The sequence below is a fragment of the Caloenas nicobarica genome, chromosome 3 (genome assembly GCF_036013445.1).
Source record: "Caloenas nicobarica isolate bCalNic1 chromosome 3, bCalNic1.hap1, whole genome shotgun sequence".
Lineage (NCBI taxonomy): Eukaryota > Metazoa > Chordata > Aves > Columbiformes > Columbidae > Caloenas > Caloenas nicobarica.
The window spans coordinates 4548881-4561763 of record NC_088247.1 but is presented as its reverse complement, the minus strand read 5'-3'; the positions used below and the strand labels follow the sequence as shown (position 1 = coordinate 4561763).

Genomic DNA, 12883 nt, shown 5'->3' with positions numbered 1-12883 from the left:
ATACATGATTAAAAATACATTTCATGGCTCGCTGCTGCCCATCTGCAGTGGGCGAGACTTGGGAAACCAAGTGGTCCCTCCTTGCCTATAGCATACACACACATCTATATAATATATACACAAATAATATCTTCTATATTGAGTGTGTCTTGAATTAAAGACATAATATGAATTTAGGAACATTAATATTGTATTGAATGGTCCACTTTGTCCCAATTATGGCTCTCACAGTCTCTTCTCTATGGTACTGTTCTGGGAAGACACCTTCTTGGCTTTTGTATCTCTGAAGTATATTGAGTATTTTCATTTTCTCCCTCTGGAGTAATTGGAATATCTAGAAATGGCTGAAAGCCAAAAATTCCAAGCTGATTGTCCAAACTGGAAACTTAAAGGGAATATATATATATATATCTCTCTCTATATATATATATATCCATCTGTGTAGAGGTGCGGTAAAGAAGATCATAGAATCATTTCGGTTGGAAGAGACCCTCAGGATCGTTGAGTCCAACCATAACCTAACTCTAGCACTAAACCATGTCCCTAAGAACCTCGTCTAAATGCCTTTTAAATCCCTCCAGGGATGGTGACTCCACCACTTCCCTGGGCAGCCTGTTCCAATGCCTGACAACCCTTTCCGTGAATAATTTTTTCCCAATATCCAATCTGAACCTCCCCTGGTGCAACTTGAGGCCATTTCCTCTTGTCCTATCACTTGTTACTCGGGAGAAGAGACCAACGCCCTCCATGCTGCAACCTCCTTTCAGGTGATTGCAGAGGGCGATAAGGTCTCCCCTCAGCCTCCTTTTCTCCAGGCTGAACAGCCCCAGTTCCCTCAACCACTCCATTTATGCTCCAGGCCCCCCACCAGCTTTGTCACCCTTCACTGCACTCTCCCTAGTATATGAATATGGAAAGCCAGAGCTTTTGAGTCTCAAAGAAACTTGTGTCCTTGATCTGTGGAAATGGCAAGGAAGTTGCGTAGCCACCTGAAAAAAAAAAACTATCTCCTGTTTCTGTTGTCAGTCAGGTGAGCAGCATCCTAAGCACTGCATCGCAGTGCTCTGAGGAGGATGCTGGAGGTGGTCAGAATGACTCAGGTTTAACAGGATACCAGGTGGATGCATGGATGAGAGGCTCAGCAGGTGGGAGTTGACCACCCAAAACTTTAAGTACCAAACACTCATCTGAGTTCAGGAAAGACAGAACTTCAAGGGCCAAATTCTGCTCAACAGCATCATAACAACTTCATCATCCCTGGCCTTGAAGCACTGCCACACTAAGGGGGAATCTGGTCCCACAGAAGATCTGTGGGAGCAGGAAAGGTGAGAATTTTCTCCTGTTTGTCTAGTGTGGGAACCTGCACTGAGCTGTGCAAAAATCTTTCAACAAGGAGAAGGAGGGGGTAGAGAAGGGAAGAAGACGACCATGAATTCACCTTAGCATCAAGCTGTGCCTTTCCAAATGTCAGCCTCGAGAGGAAAGGAACTGCAGGTCAGAATGAGAAATACAGAGGAATTTAACACACAATTGTGAAGGGAAAAGAAAAATCCTCATTCATATTTGGGCAGCAAGAAGAAAACAGAGCAATTTTGTTACAGCCTCAGAGGCAGGCTGCATTTACCATATGCTGTCGCCTGCATTACACCAGGAGATAAACCCTGTGGAGTGCAGGTTGCACTATCAGTGGAGTTTAGATGGTGGGGATTCCTGGCAGACATATGACTGTGTGCCAGGGTGTGCTAAAAATGGTGTGAATCTAAAGAAAATCCAGGTTCTGCATGCAAAAGCATGAATTCATTAATATGCAGGTGCTCAGTGGTAATACTGCTGGGGTGTTAATGCTTGCATGTGATTCATAATCAGGGCAGAAAAGGTAAAAAACCAGTGTGTTTGCATCTAGAGAATACATTAATCAGCCCTGCAAGCAGCCAGTTACAGCAGGATCCTTAGAGGAAAAGCTTTTACTGGATACACATTAGACATTTTGTTTAAAGATTAAAGTTCTCATGTTTAATCAGTTTTAGAGTGGGATAGAAAACAGGATTAATTGCAGTCCCTTCCATCGGTCTCCCATACCGCTGGAGTCACAAATGATGCGCCTCTTCAGCAAAATGGCCACCATCAGCAGCAGGCGCAGGAAATGCTAATTGTAATTAAAGAGTTTATTTGGAATCACAGAGCAGAGTTTTAATCAGGATGCGAACGGAACCTCGCTGTGTGAACCTTCAGAAAGTGGTTACCAAGCAGAATGGGCCGTTTTAAACCGGAGAGAGGAGTCTTTAAACTTCTGGAGTGGGTTTTCAGCTTGATTATCTCCTCAGTGGGATGTGGATGAAAATCCTCGCTGGGCCAATTATTGTTATTATTTTGTGCTTACGTAACATTTACATGGTATGTCTTACTTAATGCTCTCAGAGGACCTTGCAAAGGGCAGGTAAATTCTGTTCTGGTCTTAAAATTAGTGAATTTATCCTCAAAGAGGCTGAGGATGCCAGGTGACACGAATGTGCAAGACGGCAGAGAGGCTTTGGTGGATACAGAACTGTGCAATGAGACCCCTAAGACTTCTACACTGTAATTCACTACATCTGTCCTGGAAAAGCATCACACAATCTGGGACCACCATCATCTCGACCTCAGTTGCAGGCGTCAGTGAAAGCCTGGGATGAAATCACATCTCATGGGTCAAATGAAGGCATGACTTTGCAAGGACTTCAGGCAACACAAGCACTTACCAGCTCGCAAGTAGAATTGTGTCCATTCAAATTCTGACTTTGGGAAAACAGAAATGGGTGGTTCTAGGTCCAGGACACCTCCATCCAAATCCTTGAAAAGGGCCTTCCTTGAACCTTTGCATCCGTTTTCAGGGAACATGTTATCTTCAGAGGTCTGTACACTGACAAGTAAGAGAGGTAATGTTATTATGAAGAAGAGAGCAAAGGAAAAAGACTGTGCTGTTATTTGTAATTTATTTACACTGGCAATAAACACTTCTGCACATACATGCGATGTCTTGGTATTTACTAGCTGAACTCACATGTCCAACAACAGAGAAAAAAAATTGAAAATAAGCTAAAATGAATGAAACCTAAGCATATCAGTTGAGGACTGGCATACTCTGAAAAGAAATTCTGTAGCAATATTTACATTTTAGCATGTTCATATCCAAACAAACAAAAAAAAGAAAAAAATCTACACCCTCTCTCTCCAAATGTTGACTAGATTTGGACAAAGAAAATCACCTTCTTTCCAGTATAACTTCTGTCCCCAAATCTTCAGCTCCCTGGGGTTTGTTTTGGCCAGCATGGACCATCATGGTCCTTAGAGCCAGTTATGCAGATGCAGTTTAAGTACCTCTGGTTCCCTCTTGGCTTTCCTGATTTGAGGAACTGCAGTGATGCAAACCATCCACATCCACATGCCATTAATTTTTGACCTGTGGCAAATGAAACTTGTGGTTGCTGAGTGAAGGGAAAATATGTATTGGCTGCTGTTACACTAAGAGTCTGGGAATTTCTCTGCTGCAGTATGTAGTGCTGATATGGCACAGGCATTTCTCTTCACATCCGTCAGGTGATAGCTTGTTTATTTGTTGCTTACAGACTGGTGTGTGTTGTACATAGTATTTTTGTTAAAAAAGGCATTGGCTGCCCAGTAGTACTTATTTACCATGTTCTTACATCTGCATTTTGGTATGGGGGAATCCTCCGAAGGGTCAGAAAATTGCACCTTCCCATGAGCAGATAACCTTATGCAGAAGAAAGTACGAAGCAAGGTGAAATGGCAGAAAATACGAGATAGGGACCCAGCAGGGAATACACATCTCAGATAAAGGCTTGGAGACTCCAGGAACAAGCAGGAAGAAGATTTACAGTCTGGCCACAGAGAGTCCATCTATCCAAGTTGACCAGTTTCGGAACACATCCTGTGCCTAGAGCAACTGATACAGCCTGTCTGTGTCTGTGGAGTTAAATTCCCTTCACATTCAAAACAGGACGGTCACATCCAAACTATCAGTTTGGAAAAGTCCTTGACCAGCTCCTAAACTATGACACTGACTGGGTCAAGTCTGGCTTGGCTTTGGCATGAACCAGCTAGTGATCATGCTAAGGGTTCCTTGGCTCTACTTAATTTGCTGGTATGAACATAACCAGAAGAAATAAAATAAAGAGACTTCTGCTAGGAATTCAGAGAAGTTTGTTGCAGGTCAAGGAGTCGCTTAACATTTCTAGAGCAGAAGCAAACTTGAAAAAGAAAACTCATACTAATAGAGCACAGTCTGTGAGGATTAATTTGTTTATAAACCTGTTTTCTTTCTTGTTGTTTTTCTTTTATATTGAGGTATTTGGAACTGTGTCTGCCCTAATTTATGTTCTAATAATTTGGAGATTTAGAGATTCAATGTCATTTTGGTGGTTTTGATGGGCTTAAAGTGAATTGTGCATTGATCCCACCTCAAAGCTACACCTGAGCCAGAGTTTCATCACTCAATCACACATATCTAGTAGGAAGTGATTATTCCACCAGTACTGTCTCCCAGACAATGAATAGCTATTTCACTCTTTCTAATGAGAGATTTGGATCCTAAGAATATAATAAAATTATACTTTGAAAATAAGACTAATAAGGAAAGAGTTTCAGAGCATTAGTCCAAACTAGAACAAAGCTCTTTTTGGATAGCATGATGAATTATCTTGGTAAACTACATCTAATTTTCAAATAAGTTTATCCAATTTTATCACCACTATACTCTCAGGAGTAAATTGTAATTTTAGTGGTTTGAAACAGCCATAAAAGCTTATTAAGTTCTATATAGATCATTAAAGACTGGCTTTCACAGAGGGAAGTACCTGCAACAGGGTAAGTTTGTTGGAGGGGAACTCACCTCACCTGAGACGTATATAAAACAGATGAGATCAATAATTTCCCAGACAAGGGTCTCTACTGACTACACAATGAGTTTAGTGTCTTCTTTAGATTACATGCCTAATTTTTGGATCATTGAAGTGCAGTAAGCACAATCACATATTAAGGATCTTAAGTGCTTTTATGCACGTTTTGACTTAATATTTAGCACAGCTTCAAGTAACTGGCCATATCACTCCTATTACAAAATACAGTGAGATATGACGACTTGTAATCCAGCAAATTCCGTGGAAATATCTTCAGATCACCATGTGGATACACATGAAGTCTTGAAGAAAACTTAGAATTTCTTGGGCTCAGGTTGGAAAAACCCAATTATTGATATTCTGAATGCAGCAAACAGATATAGGCAGAGATTTATAGTAAGGGCAGAGAAGCAAATGGGCCAGTGCCCCCCACCAACACAGCTCAAAAGAGGTAGAGATCAAAGATAGCTCCTAATTTAATTCTTGAACATCTCTCAGAAGATCCAGAAGTTCAGATGTTTAGGTCTACCAGTGGGACAAACAAGATATTCCATGGTCTTGTTATATTCCCTGATGTTTCTATTTCCTCTCTTACTCTAAAGTAATGCTCACCTTTTCTTTGACAACACATATCCATCAAGATCCCCCTTCTGGATGCTGAAGCAGGACAACACAGCCACAGCTTGGATCAAGCTCAGCAGTTGCAAAGGTGGATTAAATAAATGCATGCGGATAATGTATGAGGAGCACTGAGAGATGTGATCACCCTTAGACTACTAAGAAAGCACTCAGTAATCCATGTGCATTCATCATGTTTGAAAATCACCAGCTCTTGCAGTGGACTGTGCATTCAGCAGCTCACTAATAGCATAATATTCTGGGATGGTTACAAGAGTGGAACATAATGGGAGCTGACAAGCTGGACAGGTCTCAGAAATCCACACGCAAAGTAATGCCCAGAGCAAAAAAAGCAAAAATACAGAATAAAATAAAAATTCTGGCAAAAAGCTGGAGGGGCTCTAAACATAGCAGTGTGGGACACCTCCAATTATTTTTGACTGGCAAGTGGAGTCCATGCTGGATTTTTTTGCTACTTCAAGGCTTTCCTGACATAGCCTCTGTATTGTGTTCACTGGATGTAATAAATAAATAGGCACGTGGTTTCCATTGGATGTGGTATGTTTAAATCGCTGCAACCAACAGTGACTTAAGGTTACAGATGGAGCTCTCCCCTCCCTTCTCCACGTTCCTTCACATGAAGATGACATTCTCCCTGGGCAGGAGCAGTTCTGGCAATCATTTGACATCTCACAGCCTGCCTGGTACCGATCAACATTTCTGATGTGATCTTGCGGGCAAAAATCAAGCTCCGCTTCCCTGACCAAAAGGACATTCCCTGTCTCAGGGTTTTTTTGCTGGAGGTCCTGACATTTTCTGAAGCCTCAGGCTGAGAAGTCGGAGATGCTCATGGTGGAGTTTTAAGAAATAGGATGTGTGAAGCTTGTTTTGCTACATGAATGTCAGTAAATGGGGAAATCCAAGAGGACTGGTCTGGAAATGCACCTTGATGGAATCTGAACCTCAAATTTAAAATTTGCCCTAAACTAAGTTTGAGTTTTCTTTGATTCGGTTTGTTCTTTCTGGATTTGAGTTTTTTCTGTGCATGTTTGTTTGATGTCTGAGCTTGTTCTTTTTTGCCAGACAGGAGCAGTACAAGAGTAGAGATGAAGAACAGGAATGCTCTGCAGCTAGACATCCAGTCTAAACTAATTGCTTAAGCTCTTTGTAAGAAAATACAAAAAGACAGCTGATACAAACAGAGGTGAGGATAGTTCCAAAACTGTAGGTGTTTTTGTTTGTTTGTTTGTTTCAAAAACCCTTGAAAAAGATAGTTCAAAATAAAGCATATTACCTTGTTGGATGAAAGTAGAACTTGTCTTTCTCATTGACACGTAACATCCTTGATGTCTCCGCTGTGATAAGAGGCATGATGCCTAAATGGTCAGCATTTGACATGATGCAGACATCCCTGTCTTCACTGTAGCAGCTCTTTGTAAAACCAGTAAAGGTGACTTCTATCAGGTATTAAGAGAAGATCAAGTGAGAAAAAACAGTTAGAGGAGTGCCAGAACTAGAGAGAGAAAGCCTCGTTTCTATGACGCTTTCCATGTTAAATTGCTCCCATATATATATGTATATATAAACATGTACAAATCATTTTTAGATCAGACTAATTGCAATCTCCTGTTGGCTTTAGAATATTCCATAGCCAAGTTATATCTTAAGTTGACACAAACCAAGTCATGCCCATAGGAAGTGAAATCAAAGGAAACAGTAAGTGGGAAAGAAACAAAACACAAGTATGTTTAATAAATTTTCATTTGAATCAGAACCAGATTAATGACAACCTGACTTAGATGGTTTATCCACTTGCCAGATGCTAATATAAGATGAGCTGGGTCTAGTGAGACGTGCTTGGCTCTGCCACTGAACTCTTGTGCAGGTACAAAATCCATGTTTTGCCACAAATTTTCTGTGAGACCTTGGGCAAGTCTATTTGTGTTTTTCTGTCTCCCTTTTTACTCAGTAAAAAGAGCATAATGTATTTTCTTACAAAAGTAGATAGCAGTGAGGGATAAAGACATGAAAAACTGTGAGGTATTTAGATCCCACCACAGCAACCTGCTATCTAGGTTCTGCTATATGCAAATATTACTCTAGGGACTATAAAATCCATTTGAACCAAAGACATAGGATACATAACTGACATTTATCTCTCTTGTGCAATCCCTTATAACAATAAAAGGCATAACTGTTTCTGTGCAGCTGTAGTCATTATGTTCTATGCAAATTCTATACAAAGTGTGTTATTCCCTTCTCAAATTTGTTATCTTTATTTAGCTAGAGGTAACTATAGATCAGAGAGATAAATCAAGTGGAAAAATAGCACAGAAGGCAGGCATGTTTACGGTAAAATACATACATGACATAATTATACTGCAGTAGATTCAGGAAGTGAAAAATACCAAATAATCTTTTTCTATTATTATTATTATCTGTATCAAACTGAAGAAAATTCTGTTATTAATATCACTGAGGCTGAGATTTTTGCACCATGTCCCTTTATGGGTGAGGAAGGCTACAACTTCAGTTGGAAAAATTTAATTAGTCAAGAAAAACAGTGACAAAATAGTCTGGCCAGTGGATATGGAAGACCAACCTTTCAGCTTCATGAGTCCCAGGACTTTTGGACAATGTTCGGTTTTGTGCCATGGGTTATCTGGCCTTTGGCTGGGAACAGTGGTAAATGTAGGCCATAAAATCCCAACGCGGCCTCTTAGAGGGTAGTATGGTGGTCGATCCTTGGCTGTTAGATCAGCTGAGTGAGGCTTGATCCTGTCACTGATGCAGTCAAAAGTTGAGCTTGTTGCGATGATGATGGAGTTTCTAAGTTCGATGAATCTTTTCCCTGTGTGGCATTGCTCAGCATAGAGACAGTACACTACTGGCATGAGACCCACCATGTTGTCCACCAGCACCACATTGTCCATGATGACACTGCTGTCAAGGTGGAACATGACACCATAGTCATAATTCTTATAGGATAGAAACCCTGTAATTCTAGTGCAGGTCTGAAATCCATCTCCCTGGTACAGATGAATACCATGGAGACTTGAATGGGCCACATTTTCACCGCAATACTCTCCATCTAGAAAACACTCTTGACCCCTGATATGAAAGCCGATTCGCTCAGATCCTGCCGCGACATTGCCACAGAGGGAGAGACCAACAACAAGGTTCACCTTGATGCCAGCAATCCAGTTTAATAAGCCTGCTGGCTGCCTGCTCAGAATAACAAGATTCCTGATGAGAGAATGATTTTGCCCTTCCAAATCGATGCCAGGTCCGACCGTGTTGAACACCGTGTTATTGTGCAACATGATCCAGTTGCTCATAACCGCTTTAATGCCAACTCCACAGCTACCATTAATGCTGGATGACACCACTGAGGACCCTTGGGATATATTCCTGAATTCAATAGCAGAAAGCTGAGGAGGCCCGAAGTTCAAAAATTCAACATTTAAGAGTTGAAGGACACCTGCGGTGAGATAACTATAATGAAATAAAAGCTTACAAAATGACCTAAGAACTATTAAGAATGACACCCATTTAAGCAGCACTCAGGCATATAACAGTAGGCAATCTCTGTCAGTATATCCAGTAATGGACATTTGTTCATATTTTATATACAAAGTCATAGTAGAAACCAGCTAACCACAGAACAGCCCCTCCTCAAATATTCCATTACTCAGGAAATATTATTATTACTCATGTTTCATATATGTCACATGGTCACAGTTTGCTTAGAATTGCATAGCACGTGCAAATGCATACATCTGCTGTTAGACAACCCTTTCTTGGACAGAAATGGTCTGGCTGATGAAAACAGGTGTATCTCAACTACCTTGGAACTCTGTCCCACTGGAATCTGTAACACGTCCCACCAGCACCCTTCCAGCGCAAGCCACATCAGACTTGATCTGCACGTTGCGTGTTAGGAGTCCAACCTCTGCAGCCAAACAGATGCGTCTACCATCTTCTGTGTCATGGGAAAGCCCTGGGGAGTTTCAAGAGAGAAAATGTGATAAGTGTCTATCCTACCCATAAACCAGTACTTTGAGGGACATAAAGCCTGACAGCTCATGCACAGCGTCTCTGCAGAATCTGCATTGACATTCAGGTGTGTTTTTCCTACAGCACAATCTACGTGGATCAACACAAAAACAGAAAGGCCACTTGCCCGTCAAATATTCACCATGCGTTTATATTTTACCAACATACTTCATCTTCAGAAAAAGATGCTAAATCTTTTTCCTGCAGTGTGCAGATGTCAAATCAATGAACAGATTCACATTTCATTTTTTTCTAAGCTATACATACTGGAATTATTCTTCAAACAATGCAGTTGATCTCCATAAATTCTCATTAGGATCAAACCAATGACAATGCTAAAAAACCAATATGCTACAGAGTCTTAGCTGCATATATTTTCTAAAACAGTCTTTCTAAATGAGACTTTGCAGGTATCTAGCTTGGAATTCATCTCAGCTGACTTTAGATATCTACAGATAAGATTTAGTCATCCAGACTGTTTTTATGTACAATGGAGAGCAACAGGCAATTCTCAAGTGCAACTTTTTATCTATTTTATACAACTGCTTTAGGGGGAGATGAAATACAAGTGAACAGTATGTATTTTTCTGCTTTGGTTATCAAGGGAGCTAAGAGTGACTAGCTCATGCGTGAACATTTGCTGTAGATATCTACATTTGCCCAGGTGAATCCCAGTATTTACATAGCTCTTCATTCTTCCATCAGTCTTTTTTTTTTTTTTTTTTTTTCCAGCTATATCTAACGACTGCTGCAGTAGTCAATGTATATGTAGTAATTTCATCTCAGGATACATTTACTATATCTACATCAGCTAAGCAAATAGGTTAAGAATCGTTCTCTGGCCCCAGCACTGACTGGCAAGTTTCTTCCTTCCCTAGCAAAAAAAGAAAGGCCATGCATAAACTACTGGAAATGGGGTCTAGATGTGCTGCCCTTTGAACTACGTATTTTTTTGTACAATGCAATTGTCATATAAAACTGTGCTATGGAGTCTTTTATCAAGTAACACTATGGATAATTGCAGAATAGGGCTTAGTTCCAAGTGAAGCTTTATTTACTAGCACAGGTATAGCCATTTAAAACACATAATATTTCTGAACCTATTTATCCATCATAATAACTTCTGTGCCTACTAGCTTAAATAAAGACTAAAAATTGAAAAAAAAAATGCAATGCATATGAAGAATCCTGTTTTGGGATCTTCCAAATTTGACCTGTTAATAAGAATTATTTTACTTTTGTTAAATAGACGGTAGTAAATATACTTTATAGGCTTAAATAAAATTAAATAAATTATCAAAAATTCATCTCTTTATCCAGTTAAATACAGATCCCATGTAATCTACACAGGAAACAGAGCTATATACAGATTTCACATTTATTTACTTATTAGATTACAAATACATTAGTTTCATGCCATGGAGTTAATAAAGTTTTACACTCAAAACTCCATGAGTCTAGCTATTTTAAAATTTGGAAAAAAAAAGTGGTGTTTTTTTTTTTTTTAATCAGTTTTTGGCACACCACATAAATTGTGTAAATGACCTAAAATATATCTGCATTTATTTTTTTTCCTTTAAAATTTCAGTTACTTTCTATCTCTGTTGACCAGTTCTGCTTAAAACATGAAACACCAGGAAGTTTTCCAAAAGTATTTAGCACTACATTCATTCTATTCACAGAAATTCATGATAGAATCAGTTATTCTGTGCAACATTGAACATCACATTTTCAGTATCAAAACAGCAAGAAAAAAACAGGTTTGATCTTTGTGAGATCTAAAACTGAAAGTCAATGCATCAGAAGAAAAGTCTCTCCAATGGAAAGACAGATTCCTTACCAATATGCCTGTGCAGAAGGCGTTCATGAATTCTTATGTTACGACCATTGACCTCTTTAAGTGTAACTACTTCAGCTTGGTGTGCTTCATAGGAGGAAGAGCTGATCACAATGTCTCCACTATGATTCCAATCCACTTCATCTTCCACAAAAATCCTGTAATGCCAAGATATCACGGAAATGTCATTAAAATTATGAGAGTTATGCTCACATATTTCCTAAAAAATGAACAACAATTTTGCCTAGGCAGATCTCAGAAAGAATCCACAGGCTATCACAGAAACACAGAATGGTTTGGGTTGCAAGGGACCTTAAAGATCACCTAGTTCCAACCCCTCTGCCATGAACAGGAACAACTTCCACTGGACCATTTTACTTAAAAACATATCCAGCCTGACCTTCACAGAATCACAGAATCATTTTTGTTGGAAGAGACCCTTAAGATCATCAAGTCCAACTATAAACCTTGAACACTTCCAGGGATGGGGCATCCACAGCTTCTCTGGGCAGGCTGTTCCAGTGCCTCACCACTCTCAGGGGGAAGAATTTCTTCCTTGTATCTAATCTAAATCTACCCTTTTTCAGTTTAAAATCTTTACCCCTTGTCCTCTCGCTACATGCCCTTGTAAAATGTCCCTCTCCAGCTTTCTCGTAGGTCCTCTTTAGGTACTGGAAGGCCACAATAAGGTCTCCCCAGAGCCTTCTTTACTCCAGGCTGAACAATCCCAACTCTCTCAGCCTGTCTTCACAGGAGAGGTGCTCCAGCCCTCTGATCATCTTCGTGGCCTCCTCTGGAATTGCTCTAACAGGTCTATGTCCTTTTTATGTTGGGAACCTCAGAACTGGAAGCAGAACTGCAGGTGGGGTCTCACCAGAGAGGAGCAAAGGGGGAGAATCACTTCCCTTGGCCTGCTGGCCATGCTGCTGGTGATGCAGCCCAGGACATGGTCGGCTTTCTGGGCTGCAATTGCACGTTGCCATGTCATGTTGAGCTCCTCGTCCATCAACACCCCCTAGTGTCAATGCACAAACCATTTCCTTCAGATTCCATATACTAATGTGGACTTCCCTATTTCCTCTATCTAACCACCTTAAGTCTTAGCTGGTTATTAGTAGACTTCCCGTGATAAATAGCTTTTTTTTTCTTTTTATTTCTTTTAGCAATGGAAATAATTGTTTACGCCATATTTAAGACTGAGGAATGTACTCCAAATACTTGTATCTTAGCACCTCATGATATTTTATCCAAAATATCTGGGCAGCAGAGCAATACTAGCCTAGTTCCATTTCACCAAGTGTTTAACTGGTATGTTTCGGTCAAGAATCTGCTTACTCTGAACACTGATCTTAATCAGGAAAAGAGAAGAATTTCCAGAGGGTGATTCTAATGTTTCATGGTTTGAATTAGCATCTGAAACTATCTGTCTCTCCACTGACCATACAGCAATGCTAAACTATTAATCTATGCTAGCCAC

The 12883-nt window shown here is 40.1% G+C and overlaps 1 protein-coding gene across 1 annotated transcript in view; it reads right to left on the bottom strand.

Moving 5' to 3' along the window:
• The window catches only part of PKHD1 (PKHD1 ciliary IPT domain containing fibrocystin/polyductin), a 255893-nt gene that overhangs the window by 68539 nt on the left and 174471 nt on the right, over nt 1-12883 (bottom strand). Inside the window, exons 54-58 of the mRNA XM_065631634.1 lie at nt 11410-11564; nt 9361-9513; nt 8116-8994; nt 6808-6970; nt 2739-2899 (exon numbers count right to left, since the gene is read on the bottom strand). Coding sequence (XP_065487706.1) covers nt 2739-2899; nt 6808-6970; nt 8116-8994; nt 9361-9513; nt 11410-11564 — 1511 coding nt within the window. The remainder of the gene's footprint in view (nt 1-2738; nt 2900-6807; nt 6971-8115; nt 8995-9360; nt 9514-11409; nt 11565-12883) is intronic.